A 25,471-nucleotide genomic window follows, 5' to 3' on the forward strand; every position below is an offset into this window, starting at 1 on the left:
AACTCTCAATCTTGGTCTTCTAATCAGGCTAATGGAGATAATATCACCTACTTTGATGTCAAAATGTAAAAGAACCAAGCAGATGGTACAATCTGAGCACAGTATATGCTTGTTGAACATAAGAATCTTTCAAAATATAGTTTTTAATTATACATTTTAATATCTAACATAAATTAAATCACACCTCCTAAAATTTGCTTATCTAAAGATAGCAGTAAAAAGGAGTCCCACAGTACTAATTTTTTAGTAACTAACAAGGAGTAAAATTTTTATATCTGAAATGTTTCAAAATAGGACTATTCCTGAGCCTTGTTCAAACAAACAGAAAAAGCTAGAAGTAAAGCAAAAAGTTTTTCTCAAGTAATGATAACTTTCCAGTTTATCTACTGACCATATTCAGACAAGGAAGGAGCCTATTTTAAAACCTATCAAAAGAGCGGAAAACTACTCATTGAAAGACATCAGAGTTCCGTACTGAGTCAGGTAATGGGATTCTAGTTTAACCTTGGCCACTAGTAATTGCTTACCTTGGACAAGTGTCTGGACTTCAGTTTTATAATCTATAAAATAACTTCTAACACCATAGATAAGATCCAAGTACCATTTACTCTAGACCTCACTTAGAGAGCCACTCCAGTGTAGTGGTCAGCAGACTTCGCACAGACTGCCAGCGCTGGAACCCTGGCACTGCCCCTTAGAAGCTATGCCCCGTACACACAAGGCACTATAGTGCATCTTACCACTATCACTGACTTACTGCTTAAAATATATCGCTGAAACAAAATTATTTTAAAATAAAAAGCTCAGAAAGTTCAATCTTTCCAAATCAAGACACTATTTATTTTACTAGCAAACGCAATGAGTTCATGTGCTAACCTAAGCCAACTTTAATCAAAAGGTTATCTCATAAAAGATCGTACATTAGAGACAATAGTGAAAACTTAGAAGGCTAATTATTCCCACCAAAATATCACACTGAAGGTAAAAACAGAACTTCTGCTACTTCTAAGGTGTTTTTTCTAACCTGATACTGCTAATGACAATGGAAGCTTATGCTATACCACAATCTTCGGGAATGAAATAAACAGACTCCGGGAATGAAAAATCTGTGGAATTTAGAAATACAGAGTGAACTACAAACTACTAGAAATGAGTAGCTCACGAATTAAAATCAACCAGCAAGTATTTCATAAACAAATCATATGCCAGGGTCTGTGCATAGATTAAGTACCAATAACCACCAAAGTAGGAAGTTCCTCCGAGTCAGCCAAGTTGGAAAGGCAAGTTAAGTCCGTTACTGTCCAGTTCTCACACACCCTCTACTAATATTTTTATTTTCCTTTTTGGGCCCAAATAAAAATACTTCCCGTTACCCATTTCAATCGTTTCCTGCCCTCAGTTCGGCCCCCAAAGATGCCCAAACTAGTCCCCTTGGGCTGACCCTGGCATCCTCACAACTGAGACGCTTTGAAGGTATTTCCTTACCAGTGGTTCTCAACCTTTTGGCCCTTTAAATACAGTTCCTCATGTTGTGACCCCCAACCATAAAATTATTTTCGTTGCTACTTCCTAACTGTAATGTTGCTACTGTTACGAATCGTAATGTAAATAACTGATATGCAGGATGGTCTTAGGCGACCCCTGTGAAAGGGTCGTTCGACAGCCAAAGGGGTCGCGACCCACAGGTTGAGAACCGCTGCAAAACCCCCCAAGCTCGGGAATTCCTCTCCCGCGACGCCCACACCAGCACGTGCCCTGCACACAGCTGTGTCCACTGTCAAGGACCTGGTCACGCCAACGGCGTCCTGAACGTACTACTGCTGGTTAAAGGCAAACTCGACTTCTCCAAAAAGTCTGCTTTCTGCCACGGACACTGGGCGCCAGGAGGGGAAGCCGGCTGGCTGGCGAGAGCTGCTCGTTTCCCGTCCGGGTCCGAGGAAAGGGTTCCCCAGGGCGAGAGAGCCACCCAGAGGGTGGAGGTGCGGCAGAGCTTTCTCGTTCCCACGGTCCGAGCGAGCGAGCGGCGCCCGGGGCGGGGGCGGGGGGACCCAGCTCCCTCTCGCCGGAGGACGGAGCAGCCCAGGGTGCGGGGGACACGAACCGGCCGGGCCGAGGGACCAGCCCAGGATGCTGACCGCGCACGGAGGGAGGTGGAGGGCCACGGAGGAGACCGAGGCCAGGGAAGGGAGACCTCGGGCCAACCGGGGGCAGCGGGGACCGGCGGCCGCGCAGACACCCACGATGCCATCGAGCAGCGTGGATGGGGAACCACGCAAGGAAGCGGCCAGTGGGGAGGCAGCGGCCGCCGGAGGGACACCGGAGCCGGGGACAGGGCAAGTGGCAACGGCGACAGGAGCGCGCGGGCGGCGGGAGGCGGCGGGGCTCTGTTGAGTCAGCACGGCTCCCATCGGGGGGCACTTGTAGGATCCCCGCGGCTCCTCCGGCCCCGCGGCCCGCAGCCGAGGGTCGGCCGGCCGGCTGACCGGCGCGGGCCAGGCTGTCCTCCGGCCGGCCGGCCCCGGCCCCTTCCCCATTGCACAGGTAAACACCGGCCGCCGCCGCCGCCGCCGCTTACCTCCGTTAACATCATTACACCCCGGGGGAGTGAGCTCCTCCCTAGCCTCGCCGCATGGCAGCAGCCGTAGCAGCAGCGGAAACTGCCCGAGCCGCCGCCGACGGCGGCAGCAGCCCCTTCAGTCCTTTCCCGGGCGGCGGCTTTACTCGGCTTCGCTGGCTTCCCCCCGGCCCGGCTGCTGGCGACGGACGCGCCGCCATCTTGGAAGAGCGACGTCCGCGTCTCCCCGCGACGTGCTCTCCCATTGGCGGGCGCGGGCGCCGCCGGCGTCTCGTGACGGTCTCCATAGCGCCGGCGCGTGGGGGAGCGGCGACGGGCGTCCGGAGGCCCGCGGGGCGGCGGGGGCGGCGGCGGCGGCGGGGGCCCCGGAGCTGGGCGCCCAGGCCGACTCGGGGCCGCGGGGAGCGGAGAGAGGGCCCCGCGCCAGGATAGCCCGGGAGCCGGCGCGCACGCCTGCGGGAGCCGCTCGTCCTCCGCCGCTCGCCGGGATCGGCCGGCCCTGGGGTGGAGCGAGCCCGGCAGAGGCCGAGCCCTGGTCGGCCGGCGCTGCGGAGCCCGCGGGTCTCGGGGACCGGGCGGCAGGTGTCCTGTCGAAAAGCTTCCCCTGCGCATGGCCCTGGGCGGCGTCCGAGGAGCGCGCGGGGGGTCCGGCTCCCTCCACGGCCCGAGGCTTCCGTGTGACCCGAAACTTCTCCCGGCTCCGCCACGCTCTCCTGAACTTGGACCGAAACTTTCCTGTGTCCTTCCCAGCCCTCGGCGAGCGCGCTGCTGGGGTGCGCGGCAGGTCGTGGAAGTGATACGGGCGTATCATCTTCACCCGGATCCCCACGGTCGCCGATCAGGGGATTGGCCAGCACCTGCTCGACCATGGGGGCTTGGAGACCTCTGGAAAAAAAGTTAAAGCCGCTTTTGTTTCCTACCAGCCGTCTCCACAGCCTCCCTGGCTTCTGCACCGGATGTTTTTGAGTTCCCAGGGCGAGCCGATTTCAGCAGGTGTCATCGTGAGCATCCCACCTGCCGCGGGGCTGGACTCTGGGGCGCTGTGTGCCCAGGAGCCCCTCCATCTGGACCTGCCTCTGGCTGCGATGTGTGTGGTTGACCTGGACCTGCTGCCCGAGCGTGTCACCCGATTGTGGAGACCGTTTTTCCCAGGAACTGGGAAGTACATGTCCAGAGTTGGTCTGTAGAACCTTTCCAGGCCCTATTTGCAAGGGATGCACAGGGTATTTGGCAAAACTCAGGCCTGGTGGTTCCTTCCCCTGCGCCAGCGTCTCCCCACCTCAGTCCCCCTTCCTTGATACTAGTGCTACTGGGAAAGCGAAATTGACTTAACACACGGCCGTCATCGCTATGCTGTTGTGCCCTCACCAAGGAAACAAAATGGTTCTGTAGTGAGCCAGAAATTAAAAGGAAAGTCCTGATTTCACTTTATTCTACTAATTGAGGACAAGTAGGTTTTGTTGTTTTGCTCTCCATCCGATACATAAGTTCCATACTCCTGGGCCAGCAAGATGCTGGCCTCTGCAACACAGTAAAATGCGTTAGTGGTAAAATGTGACAGAGTAAAACCATGAGTAGGAAATTGGATTGGAAAATACTACCTGGATTAAGATATTAAGGGAAACCAAGAGACACTAGAGACAACAGGAACCTGGAAAAAGATACTCTTCCAACCTGTAAATAAAACAGAGCAGAAGGCGCATTAATATTTAAGTTCCTAGCTAGTGAATTAAAACTGTAATTTAGGTGTCTGACCTAATATTTAATTTTCTACATGTTTTTCCAATTCCACAAGCAAGGCATTTTCACTTATTTTAAGGGTGATCTAGACACAACTTGAGGTTTATATCAACCTGTAACATGACATGGATATGCATTTAGAAGTGTGTCTGTGGACCTTAGATCAAGCCAAAATCATCAGCTCCCAGCTTTTTCCGCCAGAGTCCTTTCTGTGACCTAAAAAACATTCCTACCGAGTTCCTACAGTCACCTCTCTGACCTCATTTCTACTAAGCACTTTGTTCCAGCACCTTGCTCCTAGAACAACAGGGAATCCTCTTGCCCTGGGGTCTTTGCACTGACTATATATTCTCTTTATCTAGAAAGATCTTTCCACTAGGTTACCCTCATGACTAGCTCCCTCACTTCTGCCCCATCTTTGCTCAAATGTCACCCTTTTCAAGGAAGCCTACTCTGACCATCTCATTTAAAATGCTACCCCTCCCCAGCATACTCCCTTCAGTTTTTTTTTTCTTAGCACTTACACCTTCTAACATAAATACTGTTTTTCTTATTATCCGTTTTCCTTCCATTGGAATGTTAAGTTCCATGAGGTCAGGATTTTTCTGTTTTGTTCAAAGATATTTCCTCAGCACCTTTCTACAATTCAAGAATAGTGCAATGGCACATAGTAGACAATAAATATTTCTTAAATGAATGGGTAAATCACTTCCTAAAAGATCCCAAAAAGAAAAGACCTAATTAATATTGATTTTTTTAAAAAATCCTAATGTTGAAAGGTTAATTTTTTTTAAAAATTTGTCATTGCATGTTCTTATCTTACAATTATGGGAAAATTACTTTTATTGTCACTAAGAATGTTGGAGAAAAGTTTATGTCATTTGTTACCTATACCTTTCCCTCCACCTTATACACTGCATATATTTTCAGTGGTGGTAATAGGAGTTGGAGATAATAAAGGTAAAATATGTTAAAAAACAAACCTATTTTAAGCACGCATCAAAGATTTGCTAGCAAGGGAAGCAACAAAGTGAATAAGGAACGTCATTTCAGAGAGTTATGGAAATTTAGGAGTTACATAGTTGGGAAAGAATGCTCACAGAAGCAGCTTTTTTTATAAAAAAAAAAAGTAAGCACCTAATTTGGTACAGATTGCAGTTTTATTTTATGTGGTCTTAAAAACATCATATCAGTTATAGAGGAAACCTGAGACAGGCTGATCTGAGATGCTGGATTCTTTGGCTATCAATCAGAAATTTAAAACAAAACAAAACAATCCATCTTAAAGAACCACATGATAAGGATACATCTGTGTCTATCATTGCAAAAGGTTTGATTCTCCAACAGAGTGTCCAATCTGTCCAATTAACACAGGAAAGGATGACAAAAGAGGTAAAGGGCAGTGGACAGAGCATCGGCCTGTGGACTGAAGAGTCCCAGGTTCAGTTCTGGTCAAGGGCACATACCTCAGCAGCAGGCTCAATTCCCAGCCCTGGCCAGGGCCTTACAGGAGGCAACCCATTGATGTGTCTCTCTCACATTGATGTTTCTCTCTCTGTGTCTCTCCCCCTCCCACTTTCTGGAAATCAAAGGAAAAAAATCCTTACTCGGGTGAAAATTAACAAAGAGGTCGGGGCAAAGATCAAGTGTCTGATGCTTTCAAATAGGTCACTGCCAGTGATTTCTAAACCTCCAAAGAACAATTTACAATGTCCAGTTTGCTAATTTTTTAGTTTTAAAACAAAAGAATTCTACATAGTGTCACAAACTTGCTATAACTCATTTTGAGAAACTGGAAAAGTGTAGAATCAACCTTCCAAGCAAATTGCATCTATCAAACAATTGTCACATTTAATATTTTGATTTCTTAAGCCACATTATTAATCCAGTTTCTCATAATGCAGAGTCATTTACAACCTCTAGTGAACACTGAGCATTAAATAGTAGGATGCATTCAATAACAAGGTCCAGTATCAAAGCCAGTGAATCAGTATTGAAGTAATGCATTGCCAACAGAGGAGACACTGTCTGAGAACAGACAACAGCAGGATATCCCAATTCTTTGTTATTGCTTTAGTAGGGCAACAGTAAGCAGAAATCTCAGGGCATTTATGTGTGATCTGATATCTAGCTTCAAATAGCCCAGCATGCACTTTTTTCTTGTATTTTTTGAGGAAATACTGAGGCAAGTTAAGCCTAAAAGACATAGACGAATAATATGAAGCTTTGCTAACAGCAGACGCAGCCATAATAATAATGTTCACAAGTGTCTTAAATAATAGCTCCACAATGATACCAAGATCTAAAGCAAAAGGACCATATTATTTATATATATATACATATACATATGTAAAGATCTGTAGTATATTTCAAAAGTATTACTAAATCACTGGCAACCTCAGTCAATAGTTTACAAAATATTATTACATCACAAAAATTAGACCTAGAGCACTTTTCAAACATTTAATTCTCAATTATGAATATTATTTTTCAATACCTATTATGCTCCAGGTGCATATATTTAACAATTGACAAAGACCATCACAGAAGATGTTACCCTCAGAGGCCATGAGAGGTTTAGTAACTTGCCCCAGTTTACCTATCAAGGATACATACTGTCAACATGATTTATCACTCTTGATGTTTCCTTAGACCACCTGGCTGAGGTAGTGTTTGCCAGGTTTCTCCACTGCAAACTTACTCTTTTTTCTTCCTTTCCATATTATACTCCTTGGAAGGAATTCACTCTGTGCAGCCCACACTTAACGATCAGGGATTTATGCTCCTCCTCCTTGAGGGTAATCTACATGAATTATTTGGAATTATTTTGCATAGGAAATTTTTCTTTTTTCCATTTTATGGATTCAATAATTTGTTTATATGAGTGTGGACTTATAGATATTTATTTTATACTAGAGGCCCGGTGCATGAAATTCGTGCACTCAGGGGGGTCCCTCAGCCCGGCCTGTGCCCTCTCACAGTCCAGGAGCCCTCGGGGGATGTCCAACTGCTGCAGAGGTGGGAGAGGCTCCTGCCACAGCTGCTACACTTGCCAGCTGTGAGCCCGGCTCAGGGCTTCTGGCTGAGCGGCACTGACCACCAGGGGGCAACTCCTGCTTTGAGCGTCTTCCCCCTGGTGGTCAGTGCGCATCATAGCGACTGGTCTTTTTGCAGTTCGGTCGATTTGCATATTAGCCTTTTATTATATAGGATTTTGGGTTAAATCCAGTACTATTTTATTTTGTTACTCAAATTGTCCCAGCTGTGGACATTGGGAGCTCTTTCAGTTGTCCTATATTTTTAAAATATCCATCAATGTGAGGTGGTTTTTTGTTTGTTTTGGTTTTTGAGCACTTCCTTACTTTCTGGTAATACATCATGCCCCAATCCTAGAATCAACCATTTCTCTAGGGCACTTTGGTTGTTTTATTGGAGAACCAGTGGCCCAGTGCATGGATTCATGCACATTGAAAGGAAATTAATTAGAAGAAATATTTTAATATTGCTATTTGCCACTTCTCTATAATAGAAGTGTCAGAGATGAAATAAAATTAGTAAAATGAATATGAAAATAATATATAAATTTATTAATAAATAAACAATAACAACATGATATAACAACAAAGACATGATCAAAAACAACAAAAAATAATATAAAAACAACATTGATAAAAACAATGACTGATAGATTAAACTTATTCTGATATCTTCCTGTATATCACATTAAGAGTAAAAACACTTTCAGAGTGCTCGACTAATTTCCCTTGTGATGAAGTATTTACAACTTTAATTTTAACGTCACACACCCTTCAAACTTGAGAGAAAGCAACATATACTGACCATGTCTGTAAACAGGTTCAGGTAGGAATATTCCTACTCCCTCTAGAGTTTTTCTTGTGATTTATTAATAGTCATTGCAAATGCTGGCATCATGGGAAACTATCTTGGAATTAATTTAAATGGGAGGCCAGTGTAAGACAGGGAGAAATCAATTCTTGGAATCAGAATAACCTCTCCACCCACAGATCCTGTTAATACTTCAGCATCGATTATGTTAGGTCGCAATCTTTTGTGCCAATAGTTGGTCTTTAGACATATTCTGTCAATGACGACACTTTCTTTCAGCTTCAGAATTTCAACAAAAACAACCAAATTCATGACCAACAATGACAAATTGAAACACGTGTGTGCGATTGGCACCAGCAAGAGCTTTATATGTATCATGCATGAGTGAGTCAATGTTCATTTTTAAAATAGAGGCCCGGTGCACGGATTCATGCACCAGTGGGTTCCCTTGACCTGGCCTGTGGGGATCTGGCCGAAACTGGCTCTCCGACATCCCCTGAGGGGTCCAGGATTGTGAGAGGGCAGTTCTCAAGTGATGCACCCTGGAATTGGGCTCCCTCCTCTCTGGTTCTGGGTGCATCACCCGAGAACCACAGCTGCCAAATCACCACAGCTTGGCAGCTTCTGAGTTGAGCATCTGCCTCCTGGTGGTCACTTCATGTGATAGCTACTGGTCAGATGGTCAAATGGTTGAATGGTTGGATGATTGCTTAGGCTTTTATATATATAGATTGTCAGCATGCATCATATGTACCGGTCGGTCAGACAGACAGATGGATGGTTGGTCACTTAGTCTTTTATATATATAGATGGCATTAGAAATCAAGATATAGTAGGGATTAGATGTGTTCTTTACTACTTAGGGTGTCCTTTCTTTTCAGCCCTTGCAGTTGACAAGGAAATATATGGATGTACACTAATCTACATGTACACACCTATCTGTGAATATTTCTATATGGAACTATCTGGATCTATATTAGGCTAAACATGCATTCTACTGATGTATCCAATTTGAACCCATTACCAGAAGAATCATTCTAGGATGGATCACCTCCCCTTTGCTAATCTGTAAAATCCTACTCCAACAGTGACAGACCTGTTTCCTACCATCTGCCATCCATTTACTTAATTGTTCAATTTCAGTATACATGTATATAGTAGTAATAGAATTTATAACCAATACCCCCTTGCAAAACAACTTTATCAACTAGAGTGCAATGTCTATATACAGTTCCTTTTGTTTTTGTCTTACAAACTTAAATCATTTCCAAAAATTGCTTACTTTAGCACCTTTTCCCCCACCCCCTTCAGTGAGGTTGTTTCATAAATTTGTAATAATGTTAGATTCTCTTGTTGCAGTCCACTTTCTTTCTTGAGATTCCCCAACCTCCTAAATGATTTGATTTTTTAAATTGTGTCACTCTTTGTGCTGACTTTTGATAAATGTATGTTATATCATACAGACTAGTTTCATAGCCCTAAAACATAAAGGGAAATGCATAATAAAATTACTTTTACATTTTTATCTAAATACCCAAACAACTGATGATTTTATAGAAAAACTTCACTTGTATATAAAGATATCAATAAGGATATTATATATATATACATATATAATCCTATATAATAAAGATGTAATATGCAAATGGTTGTTACACCATGAAGCATAATGACCAACTGCATAACGACAGGATCACGGATCAGCAGGAGGGTGGGGCAGCGAGCTACAAGCAGGCAGTGGAGAGCTACAGGAGTGGGCAGGGCAGCAAGCTATGAAGGGGGCAGGGAGGAGGGGGGCCGGGGGAACTACAGGAGGTAGGGCCAGCGGCCTGAGAGCTACTGGAGGGCCACAGCGAGCTACTGGCGAGCTACTGGTGCACGGATTCATGCACAGGGCTACTAGTACATATATAATTCTCTATAATAACTAACATTAAGTTTTTACCATGTGTCAGACTCTGTGCTAAGTGCTTTATAACAATCCTATAAGATAGGAACTGTTATTATTCCCATTTTACAAATGAGAAAACTGAGGTTCAGAAAGTTAATTTTTTTTTTTTTGCCCAAGTTAACACAACTAGTAGTAGAGTCAATATTGAATGAAAAAAAAGAAATATATACATATATGTTTATATATATGCTGTATAGTTACATAATTCAGAATTATATATGTATATAATGTGTCTTTAAGTATAATGAATCAGTTAACTTTAAAAAACTAAAATTTTTCAATGATCTTGTCCCCAATTTCTAATGTGAATCATAAGAATTGTAATGAGCTTTTGACCTGTTTTTGCCTTCAGCCAAAGGAGGAAATGAGAAAAGGAATCAGTGCTCAAAGACAAAACCTAATACATCCCCATATTTAAGGCTTACCTCAGCTAGTTCCATCTTTACAGAGTAAGGGTGAAATCAAAGACTGTTGTTATATTGCTTCCTACTTTACTAAACTTAATGACTAAGGCAAAAAAATAAGATTGTTCTAAGAATCACTATTAGTTTTAAATGGTAATATAAAAACAAAGTTACTTTGACCTGCCTTCATCCTTACATATATGGCGATCTTTCTGTTTTCAATAAAAATTTTCAATTTAAAACTATTTGTAATATCTGTACACACAATTAAGTGGAAGAACTAATAGATATATGCTCAGTCATATTGGCTGTGGAATGAAAAGAATAAAAGCTGAGGAAGATTTGCATTTTGGTTCTGTCTTTGCAATTAAATAGGATTAAACCTTAGAGTGAAAATTCATCATTGGTTAAGCTGCAGTGTCTTTTTCTGTAAAGTTGAGAACTTTAAACTTTTAATTAGATTAACACTAATATGCTACATACATTAAGAGGTCGGTTGTTATTAGAAGCATTGGGCAATGCCTTGTGGCTCAAGATCAAATGATCCTTACGGTTTCTTTCAATTTTAAAACTGTGTTGCTTATAATAGTAAGTAAGTTGCAGATCATTTTCCTGTCTCTTTCCTTCAAGGAGTATATTCATCATCACCTTTTTAAAAAACCTTGCTACCAAGCACAGATACACACTGCTGTGAACTGTTTTTGCATACGGTAATGAACTTGACTTACCACATTTCCACTTAAAATGAAACACCTCCTACCTAATCATGGTCATGTGTGTAAATACACATGAACAGAGAAATCAGCAGAAATGTCAGGAAAAGGTCTAGTGTATAAAAACCAAACTAAATAATCAAATACAAGGTATGTAAAATCAGGCTATTTATTCTTGAAAGCTATAGGACATTCACCTAATTTAAATGGATAACATTTATCTTGTTCACTAAATCGGCAAAATGCTGAGGGCTTCACATTTTATTTTTAAAAATAGATGTCCTTTTCGGGTTTTCCTGTTGCTGGGGAAGTGTTCTTTCTGTTGCTAACAGAGAGCTAAATGTTCTTCCTTGAATGGGACGTGTTTGTTTTTATAGATAGGTGTGGTAGAAGGATGAATGAAGGGAGCCATTTTTTTTTAAAACTGTGTTTCTGTAAGTTAGATGTTTCCTTCTGGGTAAATGCATATGATTGACTATTTACCAGAGAGTCCTTTAATATAATCATGAAATTTGCTCATTCGTTTATACATTATTTTATTCAGTAAACCCTAAATGGGCTAACTATTCAAATTTTAAAGATCAGAGGGTTATAGAATTCATGTTGAAACATCTATTACCACTCAACCTCTAGTGGTTAGAAGGTACAAAGAGGATATTGATCATCTTTATGTTTTTGTCTGATATAATACATTTTTGTCTGATACAATTTAGCCTCAGAATGGGGTGCAGATAGATGAGATCTGGCTTTCCCTTCAAATCTTATGATCAATACAAGCCATCTTGCTCTTCATCTTTATGTATTATTGTTTGCACTGTCTAGGCCAGGAGACTGATGAAGGAAATATCACAGGCAAGCAAATCTGTACAAAAGATTATTGTAGTATATTCTATGCTTAAAACTACATGAAAAAAAAGGCCATTCTGGGTATCCTAAGCTTAAAATAAGAATTACAGAATTATTTCTAATGTAATTTTATTAACCTGAAATTAAGTTGTATATTCTCACCATCTTAATTGTATCAAAATAGTGTTGATGTCTTAAATAAGAGCTTTAATTTTTTTTTGAAGCTGTGTTTCTGGGTAATTCATCAAATTTTTATTTTATGGTTATGCCAGAAATTTTGGGTGCATTGGAACACTATGCTGTGAAAATATAATTGAGTTTCTGTCTTCCAAATTTCATTTTGTATTCAGAAGCAAGCTGTTATGCTATAAGCCCTTGGCTTTGAGGAAAGAGGGAATATTTCAGAATATTTCTCTGAATCATTTTGTGGCATGATGATGCTGTGTTGACCTTTCATTTCACTTTCCTAGTCATTTCATTTTCCTCCTGGGCATTGAGAGAGATTACATATCCTGCTTATCTAGGTGGAGTAGTATAACTAGCTCAGATCCATGGAATGTAGCAATTCTCTCTCTCCACCTTCCAAGGTGACCATGGATACTACTGGATGAGATAATAGAGACTCAAGATGGAAGTAACCACACAGGAGAACCTGTCCACTAGATAAAAAAAAGACCTTTGGAATTTGCATGAGTGGCAAATTCTTTTATTATATGTATGCAGAAGTAAAGGGAGAGAGAGAGAGTTAGGAACATCAATGACGAGAGAGATTCATTGATCAGCTGCTTCCTGCATACCTCACACTGGAGATCGAGCCCGCAACCTGGAGATGTGCTCTGACCAGAATCGAACTGTGACCTCCTAGTTCATATGCCAATGCTCAACCACTGAGCCATGCTGGCCAGGCTTCTTTTATTATTGTGGCTTGTTGTTATGGCAATTAGCAATTCGTACCCTGAACAAAACACTCTCTAACTCTATTTACTGAGAGCAGAAAGTGTCTAACCTGAGAAATCCTCACCATCTCTGCCCCCACCCCTCCTTAAGTGATATTACTTAAGTAAATCTTTAATATTTACACAGTTCTTTAAAAAGAGAACCAGTTTAGTTAGAGAACCAAGGTGGCGGTGTAGGTAAATGCCTGTACCCGCCACCTGCCACAACCACATCAAAATTATAACTAAAATACAGAACAACCATCATTCAGAACTGCCTGAAAGCTAGCTGAATGGAAGTCCTACAACTAGAGAAGTAAAGAAGAAAGCACATTGAGACTAATAGGAGAGACAGGGGCTAGGAACAGGCTGATCCAACACCCAGGTGTGGTGTTGTTTGTTTGGTATATTTTAGTTGGGAGGGATATCTCCTGCTATGGAGACCTCTCATGAGAAGCAAGGGGACCCAGCCCCACATCAGACCCCCAGCCCAGGGTTCCAGAGCTGGGAAGAGAAGTCCCCACAACTTCGGGCTATAAAAACCAGCCGGGCCCTAGCCAGTTTAGCTCAGTGGATAGAGCAATGGTCTGTGAACCAAAGGGTCCCAGGTTTGATTCCGGTCAAGGGCATGTACCTCAGTTACAGGCTCCTCCCTGGCCTGGGCCCTGGTTGGGGCTTGTGCAGACTTTCCTAAAATCTCTTAAACAAGCATGCCCCATAAGAGGCCTAAGACCTGTTAGAATTGAAGGTCAGATAAAGAGCTTCACAGATAAGAAAAATCTAAAGGAGTTCATCACTACCAAATCAGTATTACATGAAATGTTGAAGGGTATTCTTTGTTATTATTATTATTGATTTCAGAGAGGAAGGAAAAGGGAGAGATAGAAATATCAATGATGAGAGAGAATCATTAATCAGCTGCCTTCTGCATTCCCCCCTACTGGGATTGAGCCCACAATCCGGCATGTGCCCTTGACTGGAATCTAACCTGGGACCCTTCAGTCTGTAGGCCGAAGCTCTATCCCCTGAGCAAAACTAGCTAGGGCAAAAGGTATTCTTTAAGAAGAGAAAGAAAAAGAAGATGAAGACAAAGAAGAAGGAGGAGAGATAAAAAATATGAACAATAAAATGGCAATAAATACATATCTATCAACAATCCTATATAATAAAAGGCTAATATGCAAATTGTCCCCTCGACTGGGAGTTTGGACAGTGGTGGGGCCAGCCAGCCAATCTCCCAGGTCCCCTTCCCCCAGCCAGCCCCGCCTGATCCGCCCCATTGGGGCGGGCCAGCTGGACCCCACCCATGCACGAATTCGTGCACTCGGCCTCTAGTTGAATCTAAAAATCAAAATAAGTGAACAAGAAATCTAATGAAAAATAAACTGATGAATAAAATAGAATCAAAGGCATGGAAACATGAAACAGATTGACAAATCTAAGAGGGAAAACGTGGGGTAGGGACTGGAAAAGATTAACTAAAAATCTTATATGCATATATGCATTACCTATGAACACAGACAGTAAGGTAGTGAAGCCTGGGACAGGCAGGAGCAGGGGGGAATGGGGTGATGGGGGGAGGTAAGAGGGGCCTCTGTAATACTCTCACCAATAAAGATTTTTTAAAAATAAAATAAAAGAGAACCACTTTAATAAGTCATGGCCTGAGTGTTACAGATTAGACACATATGCATGCACACACACACACTCACAGAGCACCTGAAGATTTCTGGGGTAGGGGACAGGCCAAAGATCCATTTCATCCAGTGAACTCTGAGAAGAAAACTAGGGAAGTTAATGGAATAGGAAAAGAGTGAATAAGACAGGCATGAACCAGAATCAAGGACCAGTTGCTCTGAAAATCCTGAGCCTTTCTAGAATTTAATAGCTATTACCAAAGGAAGGGCCCACATTGGGAACTGAGGAGGGAGTACAGTCAGGTGTTTGGCTCGGGAGTTTCTGATCACCTGGACTGTGGGGCAGGTTTTGCCCTGGGGATGTCTTAAAAGTGCTCCTCACCTCTGATGGAGAGAGTCTCCCACACTGAACAGTCCACTCAGGAACAAGGGAACTGTTTATTAAACTCCTCCTCTGTGCCAGGTGCACTGCATATCTGGTTACCTCTAATCCTCATGGTAAGTACTTTTATTTTTAGTCCCTTTTTTAAAATGAGGATATCAATGCTCAGATTACTTAATTATCCTAAGAGTTCTCTGCTAGTAAATAGCAAATCAATTTGACTTTCCTGACTTGAAACTCACTTTCTTTTCCTACTATTCCTCCCACAAGCTCAGCCTCAGACCTAGGAGTTAATCTAGTTTTGCATAGCCAATAAAAGCTTATCGCTTTCCCCAAGCATTTCCTGCTTTTTACAGTCCAGATCTCATGAGGGTCTCTTGAAATAAACTGTCATGATGACTTGTTTTTTCCCGTTTACCCACTTGCCTCCCTACTCCCACATCTCATATAAGAAAAGAGTATGAGTCCAATAGTTTCATGATTTCTTCTGTTAATTTGTCAAAATCTAACCATAGTTCTACTCGGATGTAAATACATTTTACCTATCCTGATTGCGAAATGCTAATCTCACATATTTATTTAATTTTTCTCCTTGATCGACATGTATTACACATTCAGCCAGTCTTACGGAGCCCACTCAAGGCGTCTTTATCATTGACATCAATATGACTTCATAGGCCTGCCTCATGCCTATTGGCCCCCGCCTCAGACCATGCCTATGACTGTAACCCAAGGTCTCTGGTCCATTTCTTTCATTCTGCTTCCCTTTCTATGTGAGCTGCCAGCTATAGCACTTCTATTCTCCTTTACTTTCCTCCCTCAGAGGACTATGCTTTTCTCTTTTTCTAGACCAATTGCATCTCTCGCTCCTCATCTGCTTCTGACATTGATAAGTCTAATCAAATCTTTCTCTTTCTCATTTAGGCTAATCCCTAGTCCCTCAAGTATCTTCTGTGACCATGGTTACAGGCTGCTTCTGAGCCCCATTAGAGCAAAAAGGGATGACCCTGTGCTCTGTAATCACCAAAAAGAACAAACCACCACCTACAGATGGTACACTAACTTCAACAGCAGGCCTATATTGCTGCAGCACCTGGACATTTATGAGAAGTTAAGTCCAGAGTTAATTGCAAAATCTTCCATTTTTGACATTTCAGACAACTAATGTAGATTTATTTTTTTTTTTAATTTTTTATTTTTTTTTATTTTTCGCTTAAAGTATTACAAAGGGTATTACATAAGTGTCCTTTTTTCCCCCCGCCCTTGACAAACCCCTACCCTCCCTTACCCCCCAGTGTCTTATGTCCATTAGTTATGCTTATATGCATGCATACAAGTCCTTCGGTTGATCTCTTACTCCCCTCCCTCCTGCCCCCCAACTCTCTCTGGCCTTCCCACTGCAGTTTGACAATCAGTTTGAGGCAGCTCTGCCTCTGTATCTATTAGTGTTCAAAAGTTTGTAATGGTCTTTATTATCCATGAATGAGTGAGATCATGTGGTATTTTTCCTTCATTGACTGGCTTGTTTCACTTAGCATAATGCTCTCCAGTTCCATCCATGATGTTGCAAATGGTAGGAGTTCCTTCTTTTTAACAGCAGCATAGTATTCCATCGTGTAGATGTACCACAGTTTTCTAATCCATTCATCTACTGATGGGCACTTAGGCTGTTTCCAGATCTTAGCTATGGTGAATTGTGCTGCTATGAACATCTGGGTGCATATATCCTTTCTGATTGGTGTTTCTGGTTTCTTGGGATATATTCCTAGAAGTGGGATCACAGGGTCAAATGGGAGTTCCATTTCCAATTTTTTGAGGAACCTCCATACTGCCTTCCATAGTGGCTGCACCAGTCTGCATTCCCACCAGAATGTAGATTTATTTTCATTATTTTCAGGCAATGCTGATGATTTTTCTCCTGAGCTCCAGACTATCTTTTTCTTGTTTATTAGTCTCACTCATTATTTCTTTTCTTTTGAACCAATTCCTTAGAAACATGTTTGGTGTACTGTATCTCACATCATTTGTTTTTCTCTGCTCATTTTAAGAGATTAAGACACTGCAATTGAAAATGTATACTGAGAAAACTGATAGGTTTTCACAACTGCGCAATGTTTAAAAGTAACAAATCTGTACTCAACATAGCATCAAAGACAAAATAATTACTAAATGACACTATTACTGTACAGTTTTCAATTTAATTTGTTCAGCAATTACTCTCATTTATCCATTGCTTTATTGTTTGAAGCACATAAGAATTTGGGTCACCAGAAAGCCAACAAGCAGACACTTCTGCATTCAATGCCAAATACATAAAGTAAAAATATCAAAAGCATTTTTCACTGTATTTCCTTTATTTCTGTTTCTTAGCCAAGTCATATTCAATATTCACTGAAAGACAGCAGTATATCTGAGATAAACAGCATATTCCTAGTGTTCACTGTCCCACTTTGTCTAGTATAGTTATTCAGAAGATTATTAAAGCGTGAAAGAGATTCTGATAGAGTTTATAATGTGAAGAAATGGAAGTCAGATTTTAATCACACACATGAATGAAGGAGCAGAAAAGGCTTTCTGAGATTCAGCATTTGCTTCCTTTTCTAACTAAAATATAAAGCTTATGGAAATTACACTTTTTGTAAATGTGATAAAATAACCTCTCAATCACTTGCACTAATAAAAGAGACGAGTGGATTTGAAAAATCCAAAATGGTGAATAATCTAAAACTTGCCAAACTATAAAGTAAAGCCATTCAAATTTGAGTGTATCTAATGCTGAATATCCAGCTAGCTCTATTTATTGAGCATACTGATCCCATGACAGAACCTTAATTTCACATGTCAGCTCTCTATATTACAATAACTTCAAGTTATTATTTCTTTTCTTAAAAATATATTTTATTGATTTTTTACAGAGAGGAAAGGAGAGGGATAGAGAGAAAGTTAGAAACATTGATGAGAGAGAAATATCGATCAGCTGCCTCCTGCACACCCCATACTGGGGATGTGCCTGCAACCCAGGTACATGCCCTTGACTGGAATCAAACCTGGGACGCTTCAGTCCACAGGCCGACGCTCTATCCACTGAGCCAAACCGGTTAGGCAAGTTATTATTTCTTAACTACCTTTTCTTCACAGGCATTATGCAAACGATCACTAGTGGGATACTGGAGCTGGCTCAGACTGGCTCATGAGCTAGGGCAATCATTAAAATTCTTGAAATTTTACTAGCCATTTTTCAGATATAGTTGTTGTTAAAAGTTAAAGTCTATAAACTTATAATTAAATAAGTTATATATAAAACAAAGGAGTTAAATAATCAGAATCTTCACTTTCTAGTTATTGTACTGCTTTTTACTATTACCTGTTTTTGAGATTATGTTTATAGTAAAACTAGGAGCCCAGTTCACAAATTCGTGCATCTTGAAAGGAACTGTGGGCTGTGAGGCTGCGGTAGGCACAGAGGCGGGTCTCGGCCCATCCTCCACACCCCTGCCTGGCCCTGCCTGCCATGGTCTCTGGTCCCTTATCTGCCAGCAGCCCCGCTCCCACCACCACCGCTCCCACATGCTGAAGGCACCCACTATGCTCACAGCCCGGAGCGATTGGGCCCAGCGCCAGCAGTGGGTGCAAGTGGGGCCGGTGCTGTCAGCGGGTGCGAGTGGAGGCTGCTGCTCCAATCACCCCTCAGGAGCATGGGGAGATGGAGAAGCCTTCAGAGGCGATCAGGGCTGGCAGCCACAGCTCGCACCCCCTGATGGCACCGAGTGATGGGGACTGGCGCTGGGTGCCAGCAGCGGGTGTGAGCGGGGCTGGCGCAGGCAGAGAGTGCAAGCGCCAGGCGGGACTGTGGCATGCAGGAACAAAAAATTTTCAGTAACCACCAGAGGCTTGCCCCGATGACAGTGACTGGCACTCCGGCTTGGTCTGGTGGCCCCGCTCACATGCTCCACCATCCTGCTGTGGCTGATGCCTGCCATGTTCCGAGTTCTGCTGCCTGCTGCTGATTGCCTGCCATGTTCCATGCGCGCCCCCTGGTGGTCAGCACACGTCATAGCAACCAGTTGTACGGTTGTTCCGCTGTTCAGTCTATTTGCACATTAGCCTTTTGTTATATAGGCCAGACTTTGTTCAGTGACATGGTGTTGGTAGCTTAAACGAGCTCTGGTGGCAGTATTTATACCATGGAAATTGAAAAATATTACAAACCAATGCTTGAATTTTTGTCTTGTTGATTTCCTAGAGTTAAGAAAGTGATCAGGAATATATTAATAATTCATATTAAACTAAAAAGGCATCATCGCTAATTGTTACATTGTGAATAACACCAAAATAGTTTGGAATTATCCTTTGAGGATTAAAAAACAAATACCCAATTCAGCAAGAAGTTGCTCACACCATTAACAAATGAAGTTCTAACATCTTCATTGTTAATGAAGAAGTAAATATTAACCAACATTCATGTTTATCAAACACTTGTGTTAATTGCAACCATCATTTAGCTAGGATATAAGAGTTCAGCAAAACTCAAAAGCATGCCCTAGCCGGTTTGGCTCAGTGGATAGAGCGTTGGCCTGTGGACCAAAGGGTCCTAGGTTCAATTCGGGTCAAGGGCATGTACCTCGGTTACAGGCAGGCTCCTCCCTGTTTGGGTACTTTCGGGAGGCAACCTATCGATGTGTTTCTCTCACATCAATATTTCTATCTGTCTTCCCCTCTCTCTTCCACTCTCTCTAAAAACAAAATCAATGGGAAAACTCGGATGAGGATTTAGAAAAACCTCAAAAGCATTAGGAGAGAATCAATTGGCTGTAAGCAAATATTTAATATTGTATCATTTTAATAAATTGTGTGCCACTCATTCTTTATAACAGTAAAATCTATAATAATTTTATATGCATCTATAAATAGTTGCATACACTATTTTTCCAGAGAGCCAGTTTACCAGTTCACCACCGTCTACCATGAACACTCCCTCACATAGCGTCAATTTACCCATTGGTTGTCAGCTTATTCCCCTCGCCTCCATTTCACAATTAATTGGTTAAGACTTGAAAAAGTTCTCAGATGAGGTTGAAAAAGCTAATTCCTTGGCCCTTATCTCTGTTGTCTTAGAGGTTTTGATGCAGGGACTCATGGATATTGGTTACAGTATTTAAGGTGATCTAGCCTCATTTTTTAGTTACAGACTCTGCTTCCCTTGCCACAGAGGTGGCAATGGAATTTGGATTTGATTACTTTCAGCAACTGATTAGTGGATTGACAGTGACCTACGCAGAGATAGATTCCTTCTCTGACTTTGGTACCTGGATACGCAGGAATACTGTTTTTCCTAGGGTTGCTAAGCAGGATCTGCTGGCAGATATGTTCTATATCACACGAAGAAGGTATCTCTGCAGCAGGAGAAAATTAAATTAATGTGCCAAGAGAAATGTAGATCATCAGAAAAGAGCAGTAGATAGAGTGTGTTAAGTTCTCAGACCCACTTCTTCCCATAGGTATTGCTTCCTATAGGCATTTATTCATTTTTGTGTGTTATTTCAACATCTTTCCAGCTACACGGACCACTATATTTATCTTTGCCATAAGATAACACGAGCTGTTTTTCTCATGCTTGCAATATTAAAGTTCTAATGACACAGTTAATGGACAGGCTTCAGCAAGTCTGCAAAATGCCTGAAATTGTATGCAAGATTTTATGTGTTTGTGTTTAAGTGCAGAAATAAGGTTCGTTAAGTTCCCGCAGAGTTGCAAAGAGACCTATAAACTCACAAAAGCTGACTTAAGTTCATACAAATCAAAATAAACTAAACAGATAGCTCTCTGTGTCAGAATTTGCTGAGCACATACCACTCCAACTTGGAGATTGTTAATAAACTAAGTAGGAATTCAAATCTATCTTTGCCTGATGTTTTTAACCTAGATTTTAAGGTTTCTTAAGAGTTTTGAATCCCAAAGGCACTTAATTTTTATTTAATTCCGTTCTTGTTACTTTCTTCACATCCTAGCCTATTTGTATATGTGTGATATTGTTAGCATATTTCTCAAGAGAGGCTAAAATGGGAAGCATTTGTTACTCACTTGACTTATAAAACTTCAAGGAAGATGAACATCTAATAAGAAGCAAGTATTTATATTTTATCAAAACCTTAAAAAGAATCTATCTTTAGGAATAACTTTCAAGGAAATAATACCAGGCATTAAATTCAAATTTGATAAATACATCGCAGATGTTTTAAGATTAAAATGCAAAATGATTCTATGTTAAAAGGTCAGTGCATTAAGTTATAAGGCAGGAGGAATCTTTATTGGGACAAATTAAAACTGGACTCATAGGAATGAGAGGACCGTGAAATATAAGCAACCCATCTTATTCTCTTGTGATGTTAGCTATCACATGAAACATAATTGTACCTGATAAAAAGCAAAATAAAGTGTTCCCAATACTATGCATTCAAATACCTTTTACTTCAGAAAAAGCTAAAGCAATTTCAGAGGATGATTTTTGTCTAAAAGTAATTTATTGCTTGGATAAGCATGAAACAGAAGGCTGTGCAGGTTCTGCTTACTGAACTGAAGCAATATTTTCTGAAAGTTTTGGTTGATTGTACCTATTGCACCAAAAATAAATTATTTAAATCTCATTTAAAATATAATGGACAGAATAAAGTAATACAATCAAGATGTCTTTAGAAAATAAATTACTTTAAAAAATAAAATGTGGTATATTTAAGTTTCTAAAACAACAACAGCCCACTTGTACTCACAGTCAATAGAAAATATAAATATCCTGTCAGGGTTGAAGTGAATAAACAATTTAAGGCTTATACTGAATACAATTAGACTAAGATGTCAGGTTAATTGGTAAGTCTAGTAATGAGAGTTTAGGAGCTAAAGAGATCAAATTTACAACAGTTAGACTTCACTTTTACTTGGACTTTGTTGTTGCTTCTCTAAATCATATAAACCATCAAGTTACCAGTTGAGAATGATGCACAGAAGGAAATTCTATTCTTAGTCCTAATGCTGCCGGAGATCATACCTGTTTGATGGGTAGGTGGGCTAGTGTGACCTTTAAGGCTAGCTCACATTTTTGGAATCCATATTTTTGTCTATATATCATCTTCACAAATACTTCTTATGCTACTGGCTATAATATTATCCAAACATGTGTACACATAGATTGATAGATAAACATGACACAGAAAGCTATGAAGACCCTGATCACCAAACAGAAATATCTTTCTATCCTTTCATATATAGCTTAAAGAAAGGTTTGGGTACAATAAGATTAAAAATTGGTCCCTGGGTGTTTAGGGAAAAAAACCCCTCAGATTTTCATGATGATAGCTCATTATAATAGAAGTGCAAATTAACATGGCTCTAGGTGTTCAGCACCAAGAAGAAAAAGTTAGATGCAAAGAAATCTAGTTTGGGATAAGAACTATGTGACTTGTTATTCTTTATCATGTACTTATCAATATCATTTCATTTCATTTTAATTTTGATGTCTTACCCTGACATCAAAAATAGTAACTTTATCCCAAACTAAACAAAATGCTGTAAAACTGAGCTTGGCACCTATTCTAAGTGACATGGAGATGGAGTTGAAAAAGCAAAAATATATAACTAATAGATCCATGTAACAATTCATCACCAAAGACTTATAGGTACTAAGGAGCACATAAAACACCACACACTCACCCATACACAGCTCCAATAAAGAGTTAGGATATTTTCACCTTTATACTATCAGGGAGAAAATTATGAGCAGATGATATTCACAGTCCATTGACATGCTTAATACACATACCCTGTGAAGTGTAGAGAAACTATCAAAAAATAAATTATGAACAGAGTTCCAAACGTTTAGGAAGTTAATGTTATATTTCAGAAGAGTAATGATCAAATACCATTTCCTATTTCACACAAATTACTTAGATAACTGCATAAGTTTTGCCCTACATATAAAAAGCTGAAAATAAAAGGCAAAAATTCATCAATGACGCCACTAACATTGTCGTATCCAGAAGAAAGACAATGTGGCATCTTCCACAGCGGACAGCATTTCTGCTAGGCACCTGTTGAATTGTCCTCCAATGGATTTCTTCTTCCACCTCTTTCTTATTTGCAAGTTAGTTCCTGCAAGTTAACAGCCCAGCTAAATTAATAGCCCAGGCTTCCGGAAAGAGCCTGTGCCCTGGGACTCTCGTTTGTATTCCACTTTAATCAACAGAGGTCAGTAAGCTAGAAAAATCTTCTTTACTAGTCCCTCCTGAAATACATCTAGAATTAGTCCTAGGCCACCACCTTTGTGTTTTCTCTTCTCATATTGATCTGTCTATCTTTTCTGATTAAGGAGTAACTTCAAAATTGAAGATACCCCAGACCAAAGAGACAGAGAGAGAGCCTGCAAGGAGGAGAAAGACATGCAAATGCTGCACCAGGTCAAGCTGAAGTACATACGAGGCCAAAGTTTACCCAATATATGTCTAATTTTTAATACTCTACAGTCCATTTTAGTTTAAAAATTTTCATCTCTTCTTTTTCCAAAAGTTCCACTCCTAGCCCCGACCACAAGCATTTGGACCATCTTTTCTACTATCCTCTATGAATTTGAAATTAGCTGAGAAATTAAAAAATAATGAAGTCAATGGGTACCAAGAGGAAACATGGTTCTCAGAGTTGGTTTGGGGTAGGTACAGAATATTTTTTTTTTCATGCTTAGAAATGTAATCTGGGCACCAGCATGTGCCCTGGCAGAGAGTCTAGAAATCTTACACAATGAAAAGCCCCCAATAGCCCCTAAGCTGTAAGCAGCCAAGCCCTCTATTGGCTGTCAGCCTTGGTCCCTGCCAGGGCAAGTGGCCTGCTGGGCCGCCTGCGGCCAGCCCATGCCCCAAATGGGAAGCATTTGTGTAGAACCTGCTCCCATAGGCTCCAGCTCCTACAGGACTGGTGGCCAGGCCAGGCTCAGGGAGCACCCTCGGCTAGGCGGGCCAGGCCCTCCCGCAGCTCGCTCAGCTCGAACAGTCTGACGTCCAGCAGCTGTGCGGCCCGGCCCACCTCAGCCCTTGCCTGTTCCCGCTCAGCCCGCGCCTCCTCCAGGCTGCGCTCTGTCACCCGCAGCTGGTGCTCCAACTCCACGTTGCGGGTTTCCAGGTCCTGCACCTTCTGTTGCGTCTCCTCCCGATCCACTGCATCAGGGGCCTCGCGGGGCACACCGGCCTGGCTCTTGAGTGTCTGGATCTCCTGGTCCTTGGTCTGCACTAAGGACTCCAGCTGTTCCAGCGCCTGGCCTGGCCCCTCTTTCTCACTGACTGGGGTCGGCTCTGTGGCTGCCTGGGCCTCCAGCTCAGCCACCCGCTGCCCGCAGCCGCTCGGCCTCTGCGCGCTGTGCCTCGAGCTGCTGCCTCCACTGGGCAGCGGCCCCGTTGGCTTCTCTCAGGGCGCTCGCCAACTTGTTGTGGCTGTCCTGCAGCGCGAAGAACTCGGCCTCCCACTGCACCTCGCCCACGGAGCCCTCGGACAGCATCTTCTTGAGCCGCTCTCGCTCGGCGGGGCCAGGGGCTTCCACGCTCTGGCTGCGGAACAGCTTCTCGTCGCTGGGGGGACCATTGGTGCTGATGAGGGGGCTCGGGGGCACCTGATGAGTGGAGAGCCCCAGGGCTGGACTGGTGAGCTCCCCCCCATCCTGAGATTTCTCCCTCGCCAGCCTAGCTGCTTCCTTCACTTCCTGGAACTTCTCAGCAAACTGGGTTAGATGCTGTTCAGAAGCAAAGCCAAGGCCCTAGACAGTGTTGGCACGACTGTCTGCCCGTTGTCCAAACTTCTGGGAGGTTTTGGTAAAGGTCATGTTGGGGGTGAAAGTACTATTGATAATGGCCTTGGCACCCCCAATGCTGATGATTCGGTAGACATTTCTGGTGGCATCATAGAAGTAGGAGACAGTGAGTGCGTGCTTGCCCGCAGGGATCCAGTTCCGCTTGGTAGCTGGGTCGATCTGGAACACATGCGCCCTGGTGCTGAAGATGGGCTGCTCCCTGGCTGTGGACATTGGTCAGGCTGGGCTAGGTGGGCTCCAAGGGGCAGCCAGAGAGGTGGCAGGAGCTGCTGGTTCGGCCTCCTGCCGGCTGGGCTCCCCGTGAGTGTCCCGGCGGAGTCGGGTGCGGCCCGCGGCGCCAACTCCCCGCACCCTCCGCGCCGCCCGCGCCTTTGTCTGCGCTGCCCGAATATTTAAAAAATTAGTGTAGCTTGGCCAGCATTGCTCAGTGGTTGAGCATTGACCTATGAACCAGGAGGTCGCGATTCAATGGTCGGGACACATGCCTGGGTTGCAGGCTTGATCCCCAGTGTGGGCCGTGTAGGAGACAGCAGGTCAATGATTTGCTGTCATCATTGATATTTCTTTCTCTCTCTCCCTCTCCCTTCCTCTCTGAACT

General features: G+C 42.4%; 1 protein-coding gene and 1 pseudogene across 3 annotated transcripts in view; both read right to left on the reverse strand.

The window, feature by feature from the left end:
- Positions 1 to 3,187, reverse strand: part of SNX13 (sorting nexin 13) — a 106,434-nt gene extending 103,247 nt beyond the window's left edge. For 2 of the 3 annotated variants that reach the window (XM_070424396.1, XM_070424397.1), the window contains exon 1: positions 2,576 to 2,673. In XM_070424396.1, coding sequence (XP_070280497.1) covers positions 2,576 to 2,590 — 15 coding nt within the window. In that variant the 5' untranslated portion in view covers positions 2,591 to 2,673. Of the gene's footprint in view, positions 1 to 2,575 lie in introns of all 3 variants that reach the window. The other variant, XM_070424395.1, reaches the window with a different exon arrangement.
- A 20,815-nt stretch (positions 3,188 to 24,002) lies between these two features.
- On the reverse strand, positions 24,003 to 25,241 carry LOC139016974 (homer protein homolog 3 pseudogene; annotated as a pseudogene).
- Positions 25,242 to 25,471: the final 230 nt, after the last annotated feature.

This window comes from Myotis yumanensis, unplaced genomic scaffold, assembly GCF_028538775.1.
Source record: "Myotis yumanensis isolate MYYU_CA2020_CCGP unplaced genomic scaffold, mMyoYum1.0.hap1 SCAF_9, whole genome shotgun sequence".
Taxonomy (NCBI): Eukaryota; Metazoa; Chordata; class Mammalia; order Chiroptera; family Vespertilionidae; genus Myotis; species Myotis yumanensis.